This window comes from Etheostoma cragini, chromosome 21 (genome assembly GCF_013103735.1).
Source record: "Etheostoma cragini isolate CJK2018 chromosome 21, CSU_Ecrag_1.0, whole genome shotgun sequence".
Lineage (NCBI taxonomy): Eukaryota > Metazoa > Chordata > Actinopteri > Perciformes > Percidae > Etheostoma > Etheostoma cragini.
Genome location: NC_048427.1, coordinates 8,730,770 through 8,749,677, shown reverse-complemented (window position 1 = coordinate 8,749,677; position 18,908 = coordinate 8,730,770). Strand labels below are relative to the sequence as shown.

The following is an 18,908-nucleotide window of genomic DNA, read 5'->3' as shown; positions in this document are numbered from 1 at the left end:
TGAGCTGCATCTTACAGTATAAGACAGATGAAGTAGGGTACTTTATTCATCTAAATGGGAAATAGTAAAACTAAAACTACAATAATAAGCAATCTTCTTCTAGGCTGCAAGGCAGGGCAACACAATTACGTAATAATGCAGGGCATATTAATAGGTGGTACTCTATTAATAGTGAATTTTCCCGAACAAACTTTAAATTGGTCAAACTACCACACAATTAAACCGGGACTTTTGGGGGCCCTGGAGATCTGGGCCCCGGGCAGTTGCCCGTTGGAGTACCAGTCTTGCCTAGCACGTAGGTTTTCGGGTGGTTCTGACCAGCAGCTTCATTATCTGTTAATCAAGCGCATGGGAAGCATCTCCCTGGAGCCCTGTGCGGTGTTGCTACAGGGGGTAATGAAATGATCTTGTCATATTAACGTTAATAGTTAAAGAATGGACTTTAATAAGGTGGCGGAACTTCTCCCGGCGTAAAACGTTACATAGCTCGATAATGGCAATAGAACGACCGAGTGAAGCAGAAATGTTAAACACTTGTAAAGAGGCTTCAGAGTGTTGACAGCTCCAGGGTTGCCCGTGCAAGGGCACCAAGACTGACGAAGAAACCCCGAGGATCAGGGCCTCCTGTCCGGATGACACCGGCAGGAGCCAGCAACACTGCTCTCCTTAGCTAGCATTAGCTAAGCTAACAAATGTCTTCCTTGAGTTGGAAATAACTTGGACTTAATGGATAACTTAATTCAGACAACGTAGGTGTGTGGGAGTTGTTAAGGAGTCTGCTGTCACCGGATGGACGGACAACATCCTCTTTAGGACTGGGTGACTGCGAGAGGTTCTCCAGGTAAGACTTCTATTGCAGGTAGCTAATGTTAGCTTGCTAGTTTGCTACCATGTAGCCTTAGCTAGTTGTCATTTAGTAAATTAAGCCGTAGCAGCTGCTATTAAGGTTAATCAAACTTTTACTGTCAATTGGTTCAAGATACATTGACAGTGCATGGCGGCGTATCGTTTAACTAGCTAGCTAGGTTAGTTAGTCAATAACAGTAACGAATAACGGATTTTTTCATCACCTGTCATGACGTCATTTCAGCTGAAACATCGGTAAACTTAGCTAAATTAAGTTAAGGCTTTGTCATGAAAGTTGAAATAAAGCTACATATTGTCTCTAATGTTCGCTGCAGCATTGTGGGCATAATTTGCTAGCTAACGTTGAGTGCTTGGGCAAAACTGTAATGCCTATTTTTATTTGGTTGTTGTCGAGTCACTGTCATCACCATAAAACGTCGCTTATGTGCTCTCAGATGAATCCATCGCTAGGTTAATTACCCAGTCAGGAACATAGACAGTTAAAAGGATCAGGAAGGAGTTCAAAAGTGGCAACACCAATGCCTATCCTCAATAAAGGATACCTTGATAGTTATTTAAAATTGAGTTACTAGTTATTTGACTGTTAAGAAACAACAAAATTATGATGTATAATGTTTACAAGTTGTTAGTAGTTATGTTATCTATCATTAGTTTTGTGCAATATAAAATAATTAGTTTACACATTTTCATATATATATGTATATTATGATATGATTATTTGTGCACTGATACCTATCTAGCAGTGTTTATAGATGCATTACAAAGTAATTATTAACCATTACAAGGTACACTCATCAGTTGTTACTTTAAAATAGCCATCTGAATAATAGTAAATGGTTTGCAATCGATTATTTAAAGGTTTGCAAATCACTTAGTAATCATTAAAAATGTTGAATATAATATATAAAAAGGTATGATGTGTGCAACAATAAACTGTTTAAAACACAAGTTATAGCCTTATTAATAAGTAGTAAACATGATTGTTAACAGTAAACTAACTATGAACTTAAGTTTCATTAAGTATTATGAGGGTTATTATAAGTGTTACCATCAGGGTTTCTAGATAAATAGATATAGACATATAGATTACTTAATTAATCTCCATAGGGAAATTAAATAGTCATAGCAGACAGATACATTATACTACAATAAAATACAATAACAATAGGATTAGGACACTAAGTAAAAAAGCATGAATAAGCAGAAACACTAGTGAATGTGTGATTAGGTATATTGACTGATAGTCCAGTTTTAAATAAGGTTGAAGATGAAGGCATCAGGGGGTTAAAGGTTCAAGGAACGTTATTAGTCATGTGCACTTGAGTTCGCAAATCAATAACAGAAGTAGTAAAAGTAGTTGTTTGCAATAAAAGCCTTATGCCTTAGACACCTCAAACAATGCTCAATGGGGGTGTGGGTTAGAGAGGGTGAGCAAGCTGTTTGTATCTGTGTATTTAAAGTATGAATGTTATGTAATGCTGTTCAGTTTGAATGTGTTTTATAATTCTTGCACAAATAAAAGCAAAATCTAAATCTCAGACAAAAAAGTTAAGATATGTATGGGTAAAATATAAACACAAAATTTAAATGAAGTAGGCTAATTGTGTACACAGTATTGCAAATAAATACAAACTAAGGTGTTGGAAATACTGATCCAACATAGGCCCAGACTCCCAGGCAGCCAGGTTGAAAGGTGTTACATTTTGCTAGTCAGACCACAAGATTCTTCGGTCATCTGCCCCAATCAGAAAGAAAATTCATATGAACGGTATATTGGCAGCAAATGTGCTGCTCTCTGCCTGCTCATGTGCGCCGGTATTCTCTTGTGTGACAATACCTTACCCAGCTATTCCAATTTCATGTCTATTTTCCTAGGCATGATGGAAGGACTTCACAGCCAGGCTTTAAGCCTGGACCCACGGAGGCAGGAACTGCTTGAGGCTCGCTTCACTGGAGTCGGTGTGCCCAAGGTTGGCATCTCTTAATAACATATAGTTGTTCTGATGCTCAAAATGATCAGCTGTTGTAGGTATGAATTGTTTGTGCAGATATTATTATAAGAGTTTACTTGAATGTGTTTTTTGTTGAACATTTGAAATTCTTATCCCTCCTGAAATAGATTATAGATACAAAAGAGTTGTTTCCAGTTTGCCTGCAGGAAAACATACCACAGCCTCACTGTCGGTTGTGTGTGAATGTAAACACGAGCAGTCAGTCTGCTCTGTTGCGTTATTCCTTCAGTTTAGGAAAGCTTGGAAGTTTCCTATATTTCCAATATTGACTGATGCTCTGTGTTCAGGAGGTTCCCTCAATGGAAGGATCCTGTCTCCCTGAGCGAAAGCTAAAACAAGACAAGCTCTGTCTTGGCTGACATGGGAGCTGGTCCGCAGCTCTTTGTTTAGGTGTAGAGTAGTGACACTGAAATGGCACCCCAGCTGAAGTTCACAGCATAGGCTGCGTGCTATGCTGCAACCCTGCTGTGGAACTGTGTGTGGGTGTGCATTTGACAAAATGGCAACCCCTGAGAAAGCAATCGCGATCATTGCTGCTGTGTGCTCTGAAATAAAATGTTAGGCCAGCTCACTCTGGTATGAAAGTGTGAATGATATAAGGGTGTGAGTATGCTGACTACATTAAATGTTTAAGACATTACAATGAACATGTGTAGTGTACATTTTCAGAGAAAAAATGATCTTGAGCAGCAGAATGAAAGCTAGCCTTAAAAGCCTTAGCCTCCTGCACCAATTAGCCTGCTGTTTCATCTTAGTGTCTTCAGGCTGTCAAGCTGGTCATCAATGGTATGCATAACATCAACTGATTCTACCAAGTGTGATTTGCAGATTAATGAGGAGGAATATTAAATGCCCATTTTAGCATCCTAGTTTAGCATATTAGCTTAGTGAAATGTCATTTTGTGCTTAAATTCCTACAAAAATAAGATACAAGAAGTGGAAACAATGTACACACTTCAGGGGCTTAAAATCGGAAGTATCACAATTGTAAATAAGTAAGTAAACTATTTATATAGCACCTTTCACAGACAAGAGACCAAAACAGAGACCACAGATTTCACATGACTGTTAAAACACATAGATTTGTCAAAAATTACACCCAGATAAATACTGCCATAAAGATGATTATATTCAAATTGAATGCCAGTTAGTATAATTTGTCAGATAGCAAAGATGTGTAGAAACCTGCACTGATTTGTCACTCAACTTGGTGTATAGTGTATATGAGTACACTGTCCACATTTTAGTATAGAACAGAATATGACATTTTTACTAGAAAATGTCATGCAAATATCTTATCTGTCAAATTTCCAGTCCTGCTCACTAAGATTCACTTGACAGAGTAGCACATGACTAATCAATCAGGTCTAATTTGTATGTGTGTGTTCTGTTTTCCAGAGTTCAGCCAACAGTGAATCATCCAACCAGTCTCTGTGCAGTGCGGGATCACTCAGTGACAAGGAACTGGAGGTTGGTTGGTGAAAGAATTACTCAAAATGACAAGTGGCTGTGCCATCATCTGCAGGCCATTTGACCTTGCATGCACTTCCTGACTTCCAATCCAATCCAATCCACTTTATTTTTATAGCACATTTTACAAACACAAAGTTACCAAAGTGCTGCACAGAAAACTCAAACATACAAAACAATTAATGTAAAATATTGTAAAACAAAATAAGAGCATCTGGTTTAAAAAGATAAAAAATACATACAAATAATAAATACTAAAATACAATAAAAAGTGAGAGCCATCAGAGGACCACACAACTCACATGGAGTTAAAAGCCAAAGAATAAAAATGTGTCTTAAGACGAGACTTAAAACACTCAACTGTTGGGGCTGTTCGGACATGGAGGGGCAGAGCATTCCAGAGTCTAGGTCCAACCACAGAAAAAGCCCTGTCCCCCCGAGTTTTAAGTCTTGTCTTTGGGACCACAAGCTGGAGCTGGCCCTCTGACCTCCGTGACCGCGCCGGCCTATAAATCTGGATGAGGTCTGAGATATATGTTGGGGCCAGTCCATTCACAGCTTTAAAAACAAACAATAAAATCTTAAAATCAAGTCTAAAACGTACAGGAAGCCAGTGCAATGAAGCAAGAATTGGACTTATATGAGCACGCTTTTTAGTTCCAATTAAAAGACGTGCTGACGAATTTTGGACTAACTGTAAGAGTGAAAGTGCTTTGTGACTTATACCGAAATAAAGTGCATTACAGTAGTCCAATCGAGAAGAAATAAAAGCATGTATAGCTTGTTCAAAACTGTTAAAAGACAAAAACGGTTTGACTTTGGCTAAAAGACGAAGATGATAAAAACTAGATTTCACAACTGCATTTATTTGTTTGTCAAGTTTAAAATCACTGTCTATTTTTACCCCAAGGTTAGTTACAACAGCATGCACAAAATCACTGAGGGGGCCCAAGTTTATCGTAGAGTTAGTGGGGCCAAACTGCATGATCTCAGTTTTACTCTCATTTAGTTTTAAAAGATTTTGGGCTAACCACGCTTCCAGTGGTACCTGTAGTTGTAGTAAGTGCTGTTTGTGATTTGGACAACTGGTCAAGTATTTTGTATACATTGTTGGCTAACATTTGGGTACAGTGAGTGTGTGTGTGTGTGTGTGTGATTCATCTGTTCATGCATTTTCTGTTCCTATTTAGTCGTGGACACAGGAGGAGGATGAGGCATTCATATGGCAAAAAGCTGTTTTTTTTAACACTTAACTCAAAGGTTCCATGTGAGAAATGTGCCAGTGACCCCATAAACACCGGAAGGCAATAAACTAAATACTGACCACAGAAAAGATCTTGCATTGCATTATGGTCAAAGTTTTCTTTTTAGCAAGGTTATCCACGTAACTTGAAGTAACAGGGCTTCATTTTGCCTTTTAAATTATTTTCCATTTTAATAAATAAATAAACTTTATAAAAAAGTACATTTTGAAGCTAAGCTGTGCTGCTTTTCTGCTTATGTCAGACACCAGAGAAGAAGTCCAATGACCAGAGAAGCAGGAAAAGAAAAAGAGACATCTATGACAGCAACAGCCAGGGTAAGTCCACCCTACTTACTGACAGAGCTCTAAAATTCCACTTTCCAACAGAAACGGCTCCTTAAATTCTGATATGTTCAGATTTCCTTATTCTGTATAAGCTATTGTATAGTACCAAATTATTACATTTTCTCACTTCCTATACCTGTTTTTGTTTTGTAGGAAAAGGGAGAGGGCACAAAATGAGTGATTATTTTGAGGTGAGTCCTGGTGAATGAATTTTACATACTGGCCACTTAACTGTGTATTTTTTTCAAATCACTCTCAAACTTTAAGTGATGTCTTCACCCTTACATTCTAACTGTGCCAATATGGTCCTTCATCACATTCTTACAAAATAACAGCTCTGTCTTGTTTCTTTCTGTCCTGTTTTCACACTCTGTCAACTCTGTGGCCAACTGCTCTGTGGCCAGTTTGCTGGCAGCAGTGGCTCTGGCACAAGTCCAGCCCGGGGCATCCCCATGCTGGTGCGTTCCTCTCCACAGCACTCATTGTCTAATCTTCTGGTGAGCACCAGCATCCATCCAAAGCCCTCTACTGCTGTGGCTCTCTTTCATCAGTTGGTTTACCAGCTGTTTAATCTTTAGCCAGTGTCAAACCCATCAGATTATTATTGCAAGGTCTAATCCAATTAATAGACATGTCTTTGGTTGAAAACAAGCACAAAATGGAGGGAGTCTGACATTGTAGTTCAGCTGAGTGCGTTTATTAACAGGAAAGATCAAATGTAGGATAAACTCTTGAGATCTAGATAAACTCTAGCTAAGGTTTAGGTTTTCAGTGCTGGACTTTGTGGTTTCAGATGTTGTTTTGGTTGTAGGTTTAACACAATGAGCTTTCATGTAAGACAGAAAGCAGTCAATTGTTTGGTCAATAAAATGTCGGAAATGGTGAAAAATGTCGATCAATGTTTTTCAAAGCCAAAGATGACGTCCTTAAATGTCTTGTTTTGTTCACACTTTAAAAATAGTCAGTTTACTGTCACAGAGGAGTGAAGAAATTAGAACATATTCACATTTAAACAGCTAGAGTCAGAGAATAAAAATTACTAAAACCTAATATTCAAAATAGTTGCCGATTAATTTATTGGTTAAGTAATTAATTAAACTTTGCAGCTTTAGCTCTACGCTCTAATTACCTGCTCTTTCCTTATGACTTAGGTCTCAAACAATGTCAAAACATTTAGTTGTTGCTTGCCAACTTACTGGAAATATAAATTACTGTTTGCAGTTTTTATTACTTACAGACATTGAAAAATACCTTGTGTATTTTGAGAGTAGAATAATAGAAGTGAACCGGTATTTTTGTTTCTTTTTATTCTTTTCGGCTATTTTATAATCTCCCTATGCTGTCTATATTACATAATTTTTATATTTTACCCCCTGTGTCTTTTCTCTTATTATGTCTTTATGATTTTGCTTCAGCAAGGCAGTCCTTTGTCCATAGGCTCAGCCCTCACAGACTCTTCATCTTGCAGCTCTGTGAAGACAGCCCCCACACACTCCTGCTCTCACAAAGCCATCCAGGTAACTGTCTAACTGACCTGGATCTCCACTTAACACCAACCTTTCTGATTGCTCTTTATGTTCTTATTATATTCTCAGTCACATTGTAGAAGCACCTTGGTATGGTTTTGAATTAAAGCATGCTTTCCATCTGGCTCAGCATTTTACATTTAGTTCTTACAAGAACCGCTGATTTTGTCCATGTTTTTGAATTGGTTTTGTTTGTTTTCACAAACTGGAACTCTTCTTTAGAAAGCTTAACTAAACTTGTAGGGTTGACGCAACTGCACATTTGCCATTTAACGTTTTTGAAAGGTCCTGCAACCCACACTGTAGTTCACAATACATGCAACACACATCCAGCTAGCCTTACAAATTACACTAATTGGCCTGATTAAAGGTCAATATTTTGAATTCATGTCTAACATCCGAGACACCAACATCTGATTTTGATAAGTGATGGTGTGTTTTGCCCAAGGGGTGTCTGCCTAATTTAAATGGGATGAGATGTTAATTGTTGGCTTGTTGTTTTCCTTGCCCACTTTCCTCAGTCACAACTGACACTGCTAAAACTGACAGCGCTGGAAAAGGACAAGAACTCTGACCTTGAGAAAAAAGAGGGAAGGATAGACGACCTGCTGAGGGTAAGATTAAAAAAATTATTCTTAAAAATCTAATGAGGTGATCTTAGTCTTGAGCATTTGAACCGTCTAAAAGAGCTTCAGAATAGTTATCATGTAATTCCTGACAACATCTTATATTGAAATGCCACATTATAGTTTACTAACCATGATTCATTTCACACACAGTCGAGGATATGTCTAGATATAGATTTATAAATTTAGCCCATTTTAAAAAGTCCTTAATAATGTATTCACAATCTAGACAAATGTGCCACAACTTGTCACAGCAACCCCTGTAATTAACTTGCACCAGTCTGGTTGTAGCCCATCATAAAGGATGTGCTTGTTAACTTCCAAGTGCCAGTGTTGCTTAAAATACATTTGGTGTAAATGTCAGCAAACCAAGCTGACACACTGATAGTTGCTGCATCATATCTGTTTAGGAACAATGATGTGTGTTTTGGCAGGCTAATTGTGACTTGAGGCGGCAGGTAGATGAGCAGCAGAAGATGCTGGAGCGCTACAAGGAACGGCTTAACAAGTGTGTGACAATGAGCAAGAAGCTCCTAATAGAGAAGGTGGGTGTATGTGCATTTACATAAATATGTTTACTTGAAAGAGACAACTTGTGTTACCTTTTGTAAAGCTTAATGTGAAAACCAAAACAACAGTTTTCTTTCTGTTATTTACACATCTGAGGACTTGAGCCGTATTTTTAACTGGTTAAGTGTTTCATCATGGTTATGTTGGTACTAAACCGCAATATAAAGCATTCTCTAGCTAAGCTGTTTTGTTAGTGTGCATGCACAATTTTTTATTCATCATTTTTTGTAGTCAAAGCAAGAGAAGATGGCTTGCAGAGACAAGAGCATGCAGGACCGTCTGCGTCTGGGCCACTTCACCACCGTACGGCACGGAGCCACCTTCACCGAGCAGTGGACCGATGGATATGCCTTCCAGAACCTTATCAAGTAAGCATGCAGATAGGCACAAACATACGTTTGCATTTTTGTCCAATTTGCTTTAGTTTGTGTTCACACTAGATTGTTCTTACATGTTCTAGGCAGCAAGAGCGAGTCAACTCGCAGCGGGAGGACATTGAGAGGCAGAGGAAGCTGCTGGGAAAGAGGAAGCCTCCCTCTATGGCCCAGACACCTCCACCCAGCCTCGAACAGAACAAACGAAGGAGCAGGAGCAACGGCCAGGAGAGTGAAACGTAAGATTATGAACAATAGCTTAAAGACTTACACAGTAGATGTTTTACATAGACCAGCACAGAGTACACAATGAGGCAGTAGTATTTACATAGTGAAACTTGGAGCTTTATCCTTACTTTAGAAACATACAAACTGACACAAATTTTTTTGTTAAGACAAATTATAAGAACATTGAGTCAGCCTTATACCGATCTGTAATAACCCTTAATAAGGAGGCTTTGTGTCTTTTTTAAACTTTTTCATTAAACCTGAAGTAACGTGCATAGCTTATTAAGTTTTTTCCCCTCGCAAGCTGACCTGGTTATAATGTAATGCATTACAAACTGTTGCTTCTTTATCCCACACAGTTTGTCAATGGCAGAATATCATGAGCAAGAGGAGATTTTTAAACTTCGAATTGGTCATCTAAAAAAGGTACCAGCTCACCACCTAAAGCAGCTTTTTCTTTGTTTTTGTTTCGGGATTTGTTTCCTGGAGCTGTTAACTACCGTGTAACCTAGAGACCTATTACTACTCTTATCTGTTCCTGTTCATCAAGACTTGAGGAAGATGACAGATGTTGTGTGGTTGTACGCAGGAAGAAGCAGAGATCCAGGCTGAGCTGGAGCTTTTGGAGAGAGTGAGAAACCTGCACATTCGGGAGCTGAAGAGAATCCATAACGAGGACAACTCGCAGTGCGTATTATCTCAGTTTATAGTACCTTACACAAGTTCTGTAGTGTGATCTTAGCTAAATGTATTTTGACAACACCAAAGGTTTTAAGAAAGTCTTCTTCTGTAGATTTAAAGACCACCCCACGCTGAACGACCGATATCTGCTATTACATTTACTTGGAAAAGGTGGCTTTAGTGAAGTTTTCAAGGTAAGCATGTGCCATTTAGTTGACCACCATTCTTTATTATTACCAGTTATTATTATTTTTTTTATTCTGGGTCCTTTTGAACAACAAAAGCTCATGGTGGTATTGTAGTGAGACTTGGCAATTCTTCTCTACCCAGTCAACAGCTATTATACACCATTTAGTGTAACGTCCTGGTAGGCCTGTCACGATATTCAATAAATCAATTAATTGCACGGCTGCATGTGTCCAACAATGCACAGAACATTAAACGGTACAAGTCTACAGCTGTCCGCTGTCAGCTTGTCAGAGGCTCCCGGACAGGGAACTGAGACTCCGTTAACTGCTTGTCGGTCAACAGTTACAGATTGGTTATTTAATTTCATTGTGCATTTTTTTTTTGGAAGGCCGGCGGCCAAAAAATGCCACAGGCCAATGAATTAGCCTGAGGTAAACGATAGCTATAAGAAGGTGTGTTTTTGTGTGTGGGTGTGTTTGGGCATGGGCCCGCCCCTGCGAAGCCACGACCTGCAGAAGAAAGTAGCTGCACCTTAGCCAAAATTACGGATGAAAACAGAACATTATCATTATATTAGATGAAAATGGTCTCAGAACGACAATATTATAATTTATCGCAACAATTTCTGGGACAATTTATCGTCCAGCAAAATTTGTCATCATGAGAGGCCTACTTTCTCGTTTAAGTAGGCTACTCCGACTATGTGTGTGTTTTTTTTCTACACTGCAGGCTTTTGATTTGACAGAGCAAAGGTATGTGGCCATTAAAATCCATCAACTTAACAAGAACTGGAGGGAGGAGAAAAAGCAAAACTACCACAAGTAAGTTGGAACCTCTGTTCACTGTGCCTGCTCTTCTTTCTTTGCATCCTTGGAAACATTTTGATCTTTAATCAAATTTGACATGGTGGACCTTCTAGCTTGAAACTGTCTTTGAATGTTCTGATTTGTGATGTTTTTACAACGTTACTAAATGGTTCATGTATTTTCAGACACTCCTGTAGAGAGTACAGAATCCACAAAGAACTTGACCACCCTAGAATAGTCAAACTCTACGACTATTTCTCACTCGACACAGACTCGTAAGTGAAATTCTAAATACAGTAAATCTAATATGTGGATGTGCAACATTTAAGTGCTAAAAATCATACAATGCTAAAAAGCTGAAAAACTCAGTTATAATTCTATATTCTTAGTATAACAATGTGTCAAATGATAAATGTAAAGACGATATGAAAGGGTTCGTCCGGAGTGATAAACCTACAGAGAATTATCACCTGAATCTGCAGCTCCCCTTGGTTTTACAGAGATTTATAGCAAGTTTCAGCTCATTATTGGGATTTCCTGCCTGCAATCTTCTTGTTTTGGTTCACTCTCACTGCTCTCATAGCTCTAACAACCCGCTGTACACTTCCTGCTGCTCAGCAGCAAATGCCAGATAGAAAAGGTTAGTGACTCGCTGATGAACATATTGGAGCACTAAGCAGCTAAAAAGTATAACATCTACCTCAGGGGTTAAGACCAAAAGCGGTGTTAAAAGAGAGTGAATATAGGTCTTTCTTTTACCAGGTGGCCTGAAACAGGACTCCAACTAAACGATAATGTTCCATAACTGCTGGAAGTGTAAATCAGCAACTGTTTTGCTACCAAGTTTGCCAAATGAACTTAATAGGTGATGAAAGCTCCCTAAATAATCAGTTGGATTGCCTCCGGCAGATTCTGCACAGTGCTGGAATACTGTGAAGGCAACGATCTGGACTTCTACTTGAAGCAGAACAAGCTGATGACCGAGAAGGAGGGCCGCTCTATCGTCATGCAAATTGTCAACGCCCTCAAATACCTCAACCAGATTCGCCCATCCATCATCCACTACGACCTCAAGCCTGGTATTCTCACAATTTAAAATTGCAATTTTGTCATCCCTTCAGTGACAGAAGAGTGAAAACAGCCGTTCTTTCCATAGAGTTGCAATGAAAATGTAATTAGTCACTTCTGGACAATTCTACATGTTATCTTTAAAGAGAGGTAACCTAGCTGTTTACAATCCTCTTAATCCTTGTAATTTTACGTTGACTGTTCTGGTCTTAGGAAACATCCTGTTGGTTAATGGCACAGCTTGTGGAGAGATTAAGATCACTGACTTTGGCCTGTCTAAGATCATGGATGATGAAAGCTTCAACTCTGCAGATGGCATGGAGCTGACCTCACAAGGAGCAGGGACCTACTGGTACACAGAGACACACTTCACTGCATTTACTAACGAGCAACAAATATGCCTTCAAGAGTTTGTAGCAGAGGCACTTGCTAATTTAATTCATATCCCCTTTTCGTTCAGAAAATTGTGCAGAGAGAACATATAGAAGAAAACCTATTTTAAAATCCCGTTGTAATCCTTTGACTCACAGGTACTTGCCTCCTGAGTGCTTTGTTTTGGGCAAGGAGCCCCCCAAAATATCCAACAAGGTGGATGTTTGGTCAGTAGGGGTCATCTTCTACCAGAGCTTATATGGACGCAAGGTAACCACTAACCGGCATTCTTTAACAAGTTTTTTGTTGTCAGATTTAAAAAAAAATGAAAGTAAGCAACCTGTTTACCGCTTCCATTCTATTTTTTTCAGCCGTTTGGTCACAACCAGTCGCAGCAGGATATTCTTCAAGAAAATACCATATTGAAAGCCACTGAGGTGTTTTTCCCCCCCAAACCTGTGGTCACTGCAGAAGCAAAGGTGTAGTACTAATTTAATCTTGAACAGCTAAACACTTACTTTATACAATTTTTTACTTTTTACTTTACTAATCTACTCTTAAATATATAATGTTGTATGTTATATAATTCCTTCTCAAACTGAAAGTAGCCCCAGAAGGAAAAAGTGGAAGTTGGTCCAGAAATAGTAAGTTGTTTCCCCACCCGTCCTCTCTTTCCCTTCATAGTCCTTTATTCGACGTTGCCTGGCTTATCACAAGGAGGACCGTGTCGATGTGCTGCAGTTGGCCAGCGACCCCTTCCTAATGCCCCATAACCGAAAGGCTCTGGCGAGCAGCACACCTCAGGCCCCTCCTCTTCCCTCCACCTCCAGCTGCTACGGCAGCAGTGCCTCCAACTGAAGCAAGCTGAAAGAAACTGGAATAAAACCATTGAGGACAAAGCCACGCGGAGACGTTACACACTTGATGAACCTTCTCATTTGCACGGTTGATTGGAAAAGAGCCAAGAGCATGGTGGGATGTAGGAATCCTGAAAGTGTGAATGGAACCAAAATGATGGATGATGTGGTGATGTAATAGTAAGTGTGCCCACCCACCACCATTATCCAAGTGCTAAATATGGAGGGCCATTCAGTGCGTTTCCAAAGATTTGCCCAAATGCATGCACTAACGCAAAAACGTTTGCTCATTTCAAGGGGCTTTTTTACACGATAAATAGTAAAAGCACCCAAAAGATTGCACAACTGACAGGCTGAAAAGTACGCCATGTGTGAAAGATCACCTGCCTGTTCACTTTGAAAGGTTTAGAAGAAGCATTAATGAAATGTCATCCCATTCTGCTTGAAATGTATCATTGGTCAAAATATTTTTCATAAGTAGAGTGGTCAGTTTCAAATCTGTAGGTTTGAACCTGAGTCTTTCAAGAAGGGCTCCTAAAAGTAATAGGGACTGAATAAGGAAGTCTGCCTTGTTGACACCATTAGAGGGTCATACATGTCTTGACACAGCAAAGAGATGATTCTGGAAAGATTAACTGGTTTTGACCCATTTTAAATATTTAAATGGTTAACTGAAAGTCAGCTTATTATTTTAATAGTTGAGTCCATATTTTTCAATGAAATCTACCCCCTGTAATGGTTGTGTTAACCTTATAGGCAGGCTGACTATGAGTGAGTGTTGTGATGAGAGTTAAGATTCAACAGAAATAATTATGAAACCATTAAAAAACATTTGGTTAACACTGTGGTGTCTTAACTTGATTTTAGAAAAGCAATGTGCAAAGATTGCACATTTACTGTAAATCCCATAAAAATACTTTAAAGGTGCACTCTTTCCCCCCCCATTCCATTACGATCCCACAATGTAGTTACTAGAACGTGTTTAAATGTTTGTGATTACATTAATGAAGTACCAAATACATTCATTTTTAAGTAACTCCTTACCCCAAAAATTTTCACAGCATGAAATGTTTTATTAACTCAAATACCACTGTTAAAAGTATCCATCATACCTAAGACAAATCCATGTGATGGGGTCTGGAGTATAAACAAGGAAGCAGCATCAGTGTGCCTGTAACGTATGAAACTGGCACAAGTGATAACTGCAGCGGAGGTTATAAATACTGACACTCTTGTTGAATACCAAACGGTGTTAATCTAATAAAGATCCAACGCGGACCACAATTATAACATCATACTGTTACAGCTTATCTAATTGGGACATCTTTTTTTCTTACTGTGGAGAAAGGTACACAGTGATTTTAAAAGGTGTGAAGTGCAACAGGATAGCAAGGACACCTTGAACTTGATCAAGTGGTTTGAAGTGAATTTGGTAAAGATATCTTTTAAATTACATTCTAGTCTGAGAAAGCGAGAAGTTATCTTAATGCAATGTCAGCGCCTCAAAGAAAGCCAGAAGTTAATTAGTGAAGCAGATGATAAAACTAAAACAGACGCATACGTAATCTTATCCTGCTTGCTTTGAGGGACGTGACTAAAACCTGTGCCTGTCTTTACTGCTTCCAGAGTAGGCCTACACTTTATAAACTCTACTTTCCATTAAAATAGATGTAGAGTATCCCCTCTTAGTGTAACATGTAAAAACAGACAATCTGGACTGAAGAGCTAGAACATTACTCTGTGCTTCTTTTGCACTAAAAACCTTGTTTTTTGTTGTTGTTTTTTTACTTTGGCCAAGTAAATGATAAGATTTACAGAAAATCCATTCATCAGAGGAAAATATGACTAATCAATAGCACAAGACATTGTCCATCAATTTTATCTGTTGTAGAACTGTGAGGTGACCCAAGCAAGTCCCCACTTTAGGTTGGTGAGCATAAACTTGAGCGCCTTGGTCCACTGCTCCTCAGAGTTGAACTGTGTTTTGATGGAGTAGGAGCCGCCGCTGCCACCCGTGTCCTCGATCTTGCCCTTCTCCACATCCATCCTAAGACAAGGAATAATAACTACTGAATTACATGGTTTAATCAAAGGCCATATAGTGTATCTGCATAGCTAAATTAACACAATATAATTGCGCCATACAAAAAATAACATTTTTTTCAGTTTTACAGAGTTTTAAGTTTCTGAAGGATTCATGCCACCGTGATCACCAGTAAAGTCTCTCTGTGGTTCAGCCTGTTAGCCTTTTAAAGAATGGATTTGATGGTGTGATATTTCACAGTGGTTTAGGCATGTGTGTGGGGAAAGCACAAGTACTGTAAGTGTGGTGTAGATTTCTTAATTGGACTCAGTAAAGAGTGAGGTTAGGCTGTCAAAGTGTGAGCTTTTTAAGACTAGTTACATAAGTTAGTGTAATAGTAAATGCTATACTGAAGGCCATGCTTTAATAATTCAAAGGATTATAATGCCAAAATTATTACAACTGTCTCTTATTTGCCTGAACAGCATAGTCAAAGCAGACAATTATCCAGCTTCTCTAGAACAATTCCAGTAAATGGTTAAAATTTGCTTTCAAACTTAATGAATATTTTCTGTACAGCTTTATCTTAAAGGGCTGCAATGATGCCCTAGTTAATGAGCACACATTGTGCTGGTCTGCAGGTTTCTAACCTGTATGGAAGGCAGAAGCCAGTGTCTCCTTTCTCCACCTCCTCTTTGAACTGCTGGACACAGTCCAGAAAGGCCACCATGGCATGGTCGAATTTATTGTCCCAGAAGAACCTCAGGCCACCTGAGCAGTACAGGGGCAGTTCCTGGACAAATACAAGACAGAAAAAAAGAGCGGTATTTGAACCTGAAGGCGTGTTTAAATAATGATGGGAGAGCTAGGCTTGTAAATATTGTATGTAATACCTTGGACTTGTCTGTCAGTGACTCTAAGTATGAGTGGTTTCCATATGGGACCAGACGATATCTGAAGAGAAAAGTGTTGTATGTGCTTAAATTGACATTGACAGTGCAGAATTATTTTTGAAATAATCTTTAAATTGTTTACAACTGAGGTAAAATAAAAACAAACGACAATACATACCTCTGAAATTGCAGGCCCATTTTGTTGGCTAGAGCATGGAGCAGCAGCACCGTCTGTCCCCAGGCTGCGTTGATCTCATTCCACTCCACAGGGACACTGGGGAGTCGACCAAGGCGGAAGTTGTTGATGGTGCCAAACTGCCCACTGTGCCTGGACAAGAACAGAAACAAACAATTCAGATTCTCAGTCAATGGGTATTGATTCGTTATTGTCCCGGAGGCCTGTATTAAATATTTGCTAAGTCATGGTTGTACCAGATGTGGAATGTGGCATTGAAGACGTTGGTCTTTTTCAGGCGATCTAGCTGAATCTGGCAGTAACGCATCTGGTTGTCAACACTCTTCAGCTCATCATCCAGCTCCAGCTGTTGTCGTTTAAACTCGCTGTACTCCTTCTGGTACCTTTTAGCAGAAAGCAGTGGAAAGAGCCAGAGCTGTCAGCTGCAGTCTGATTTAACATATAGCACCCATAGTCAAGTGTTTACACCACCCTTGGGTTACTCACTGTAGCTCCTCTGTGTCCAGCTGCTGAGAGTAGATCCTGCTCTGGGTCAGTTCCTGGGCCACACTAGCCCTCTGCTCCTCTACTGCCTCCAGCTCCTGGACCAGAGCCTCCTCCTCCTCCTTTAGGTGATGCAGCTCTGCCAGCAGGGTGTCCTCTCCCTCCACCTGCAGGTGTGACAGCAGCTCCAGGCACTGCCTGAAGTATGTTCACATTCAGTAAGTTATTATTACACAATACACGCACATACTGCACGTTAGCAGACATTTGGAATGAAGGGGCTCTTTGTTGTGCACCGGCTCACTTGTAATTCTGGCATTCGTTCTCTGTGATGTTGAGCTGCGTGTCCAGGTGATCCAGCAGGGTGTCAGTGCATTCCTCACACAGTGGGTGGTCTACATCTGTCTGGCCCGACATGATGTCGAAAAGGTCACTGGTCACCTGGGTGGGATAGGAACAGACACAACCATGAATTCCCAAATAGCATGATCAGAGTAAAGTGACATCATTAGTTTTTTTGCTGTGGGAAAGTGCACTACCTTTAGCCTGCGACTGAGATTTTCCATGGTGCCACCGTCCGATGCTTCTCCAATCAGTGTGAAGCTGTTGGCGCTCTCTGTGGACATCATCCTGTAGGGCAGGATTAAGCGTTTCAGTCAACTTTATAGGATATGCTCTATTTGCAAGTCCATCCACACCTCATTTGACAGAGGAACATATCAACTCGGAGATAATCGACAGATTTAAATTGTTATAAGTATTCAGTTCCATTTCCTGAATTAAAAGACTTGAGCGCTCACCGTGCGGGAGGGATATATTTTCTTGACACTCCATCAGGCTTGTTTTCTGCAAAGGTCTCCTGGAAGGAAAATGTAATTGTGAAGCTCAAATATTCTTGCTATCAAAAATATTTTCTCCTACTTGGAATAATGAATTGCTTTAATTACATCTTCTAAAAGTGTTGCAGATAACGTTTGTAGATTGGGTTTCTAAAAACAGAATCAAAAAGTTAGTTGTGTTAACCCATCACATCAGTTTCCTGTACAGTTGAGCTACAAAAGTTTTTGTCGTTAAAATGTCCTATGTATGTACGGTGTCCTTGAGTGCCGAGAAAGGCGCCTTTAAATAAAATGTATTATTAAAAGTACTTGTGGGTGCGTTTCTGCTATTACCTACCTCTGGTGCTGTCTCCCCATCCGTGCTGTCAGCCTGTTTGCTGGGGGTCACTGTGACCAAAGGAGCTTTGGAGAGAGAGAGAGGGATACATGGCAGATGGAGCCGTTTAAACGCCACTAACGTTACGTCCATTCTACTGCACCGATGTGTAATTCTTATGGATTTACTTACCAATAAGTTCCTGGATTGTAACCCGATCAAGCACATTGAATGACGTGTCTAGTTTGAGCGGTTGACAGCATCGCTGACACACGAAGCTGACCTGCATGGTTGTGCTCGACGACTTGGAGCCCTCCATCGCTAGCTACAAGACATACACACTGTGAGTAAGTTAAGTGGCTAGCTGATATTAGCTTGGAAAGCTAGCATACGTCGACGGTGTAACGTAAAAACATAGGAAAGGACTCACTGTCGCTTGTGAAAAATAAAAACTATTGCATTATAATTCCGAATTGCGCGCGAAGAAAATTAGAAATCACTTGTTTAGTGTGACTGTTGCCTTTTGCTTGCACCTCGGGACTTCTGTTTCCACTTCCGTATTGTTGTTTACGGCGGATGTGACGTCAAATTAAAAGTGTAAAAGTCTCGAGAGAAAAGAACCAGTTTGTGGACCTGTGGGCAGTTCAAAAAACATATAGAAAAGAGACACTAGTAGTTTGGAATGATCTTTTTTCATACCAGGTTTTACTTCACACTAGATTATGGATTGAAAGGAACATTGTGAAAAATACATCCATATGAACATAGAAAGTTGGTGCTGAAACATAACGCATGTTAATTGAATTCTTCAATCAACACAATATAATTTACAAAATATTCCATTACATGGAATTTCATTTAGCTGACGCTTTTATCGAAAGCGACTTCCAAATAAGTGCTTTCATCCTTGAAGATGCAAACTCC

At 39.6% G+C, this 18,908-nt stretch overlaps 2 protein-coding genes across 6 annotated transcripts; one reads left to right on the top strand and one right to left on the bottom strand.

The window, feature by feature from the left end:
* The first annotated feature begins 245 nt into the window (after window positions 1-245).
* On the top strand, window positions 246-14,076 carry LOC117936819 (serine/threonine-protein kinase tousled-like 2). Of its 3 annotated transcripts, none has more exons than XM_034860221.1 (21): window positions 246-816; window positions 2,737-2,837; window positions 4,278-4,349; window positions 5,856-5,928; window positions 6,091-6,128; window positions 6,342-6,434; window positions 7,353-7,454; window positions 7,985-8,077; window positions 8,524-8,634; window positions 8,891-9,027; window positions 9,120-9,272; window positions 9,621-9,687; window positions 9,851-9,948; window positions 10,055-10,136; window positions 10,861-10,952; window positions 11,123-11,212; window positions 11,847-12,016; window positions 12,219-12,357; window positions 12,536-12,647; window positions 12,749-12,856; window positions 13,062-14,076. In XM_034860221.1, the coding sequence occupies exons 2-21, from the start codon at window positions 2,745-2,747 to the stop codon at window positions 13,233-13,235; spliced, it is 2,097 nt and encodes a 698-aa protein (XP_034716112.1). In that variant the 5' UTR covers window positions 246-816; window positions 2,737-2,744; the 3' UTR covers window positions 13,236-14,076. The 3 variants fall into 3 exon arrangements, with proteins under 3 accessions (XP_034716112.1, XP_034716111.1, XP_034716113.1); XM_034860220.1 differs by having other exon boundaries at window positions 247-841; window positions 2,743-2,837; XM_034860222.1 differs by lacking the exon at window positions 6,342-6,434 and having other exon boundaries at window positions 248-841; window positions 2,743-2,837.
* A 210-nt stretch (window positions 14,077-14,286) lies between these two features.
* becn1 (beclin 1, autophagy related) lies at window positions 14,287-18,574 on the bottom strand. Of its 3 annotated transcripts, none has more exons than XM_034860227.1 (12): window positions 18,415-18,574; window positions 18,177-18,309; window positions 18,006-18,070; window positions 17,630-17,688; window positions 17,369-17,459; window positions 17,134-17,270; window positions 16,833-17,027; window positions 16,583-16,729; window positions 16,329-16,478; window positions 16,151-16,211; window positions 15,908-16,050; window positions 14,287-15,281 (listed from the first exon to the last, which is right to left on the bottom strand). In XM_034860227.1, the coding sequence occupies exons 2-12, from the start codon at window positions 18,301-18,303 to the stop codon at window positions 15,113-15,115; spliced, it is 1,344 nt and encodes a 447-aa protein (XP_034716118.1). In that variant the 5' UTR covers window positions 18,304-18,309; window positions 18,415-18,574; the 3' UTR covers window positions 14,287-15,112. The 3 variants fall into 3 exon arrangements, with proteins under 3 accessions (XP_034716118.1, XP_034716120.1, XP_034716121.1); XM_034860229.1 differs by having other exon boundaries at window positions 18,458-18,559; XM_034860230.1 differs by having other exon boundaries at window positions 18,518-18,551.
* Between the last annotated feature and the right edge of the window lie 334 nt (window positions 18,575-18,908).

Coding starts and splice junctions, on each gene's coding strand:
- becn1 (XM_034860227.1), bottom strand. CDS start 18,303: ATGGAGGGCTCCAAGTCGTCGAGCACAACCATGCAGGTCAGCTTCGTG. Junction 17,271..17,368: donor ATCTCAGTCGCAGGCTAAAG/GTAGTGCACTTT, acceptor TATCCCACCCAG/GTGACCAGTGACCTTTTCGA. Junction 15,282..15,907: donor GGCTTCTGCCTTCCATACAG/GTTAGAAACCTG, acceptor TCCTTGTCTTAG/GATGGATGTGGAGAAGGGCA.
- LOC117936819 (XM_034860221.1), top strand. CDS start 2,745: ATGATGGAAGGACTTCACAGCCAGGCTTTAAGCCTGGACCCACGGAGG. Junction 6,435..7,352: donor ACTCATTGTCTAATCTTCTG/GTGAGCACCAGC, acceptor ATTTTGCTTCAG/CAAGGCAGTCCTTTGTCCAT. Junction 12,358..12,535: donor CAAGGAGCAGGGACCTACTG/GTACACAGAGAC, acceptor TTTGACTCACAG/GTACTTGCCTCCTGAGTGCT.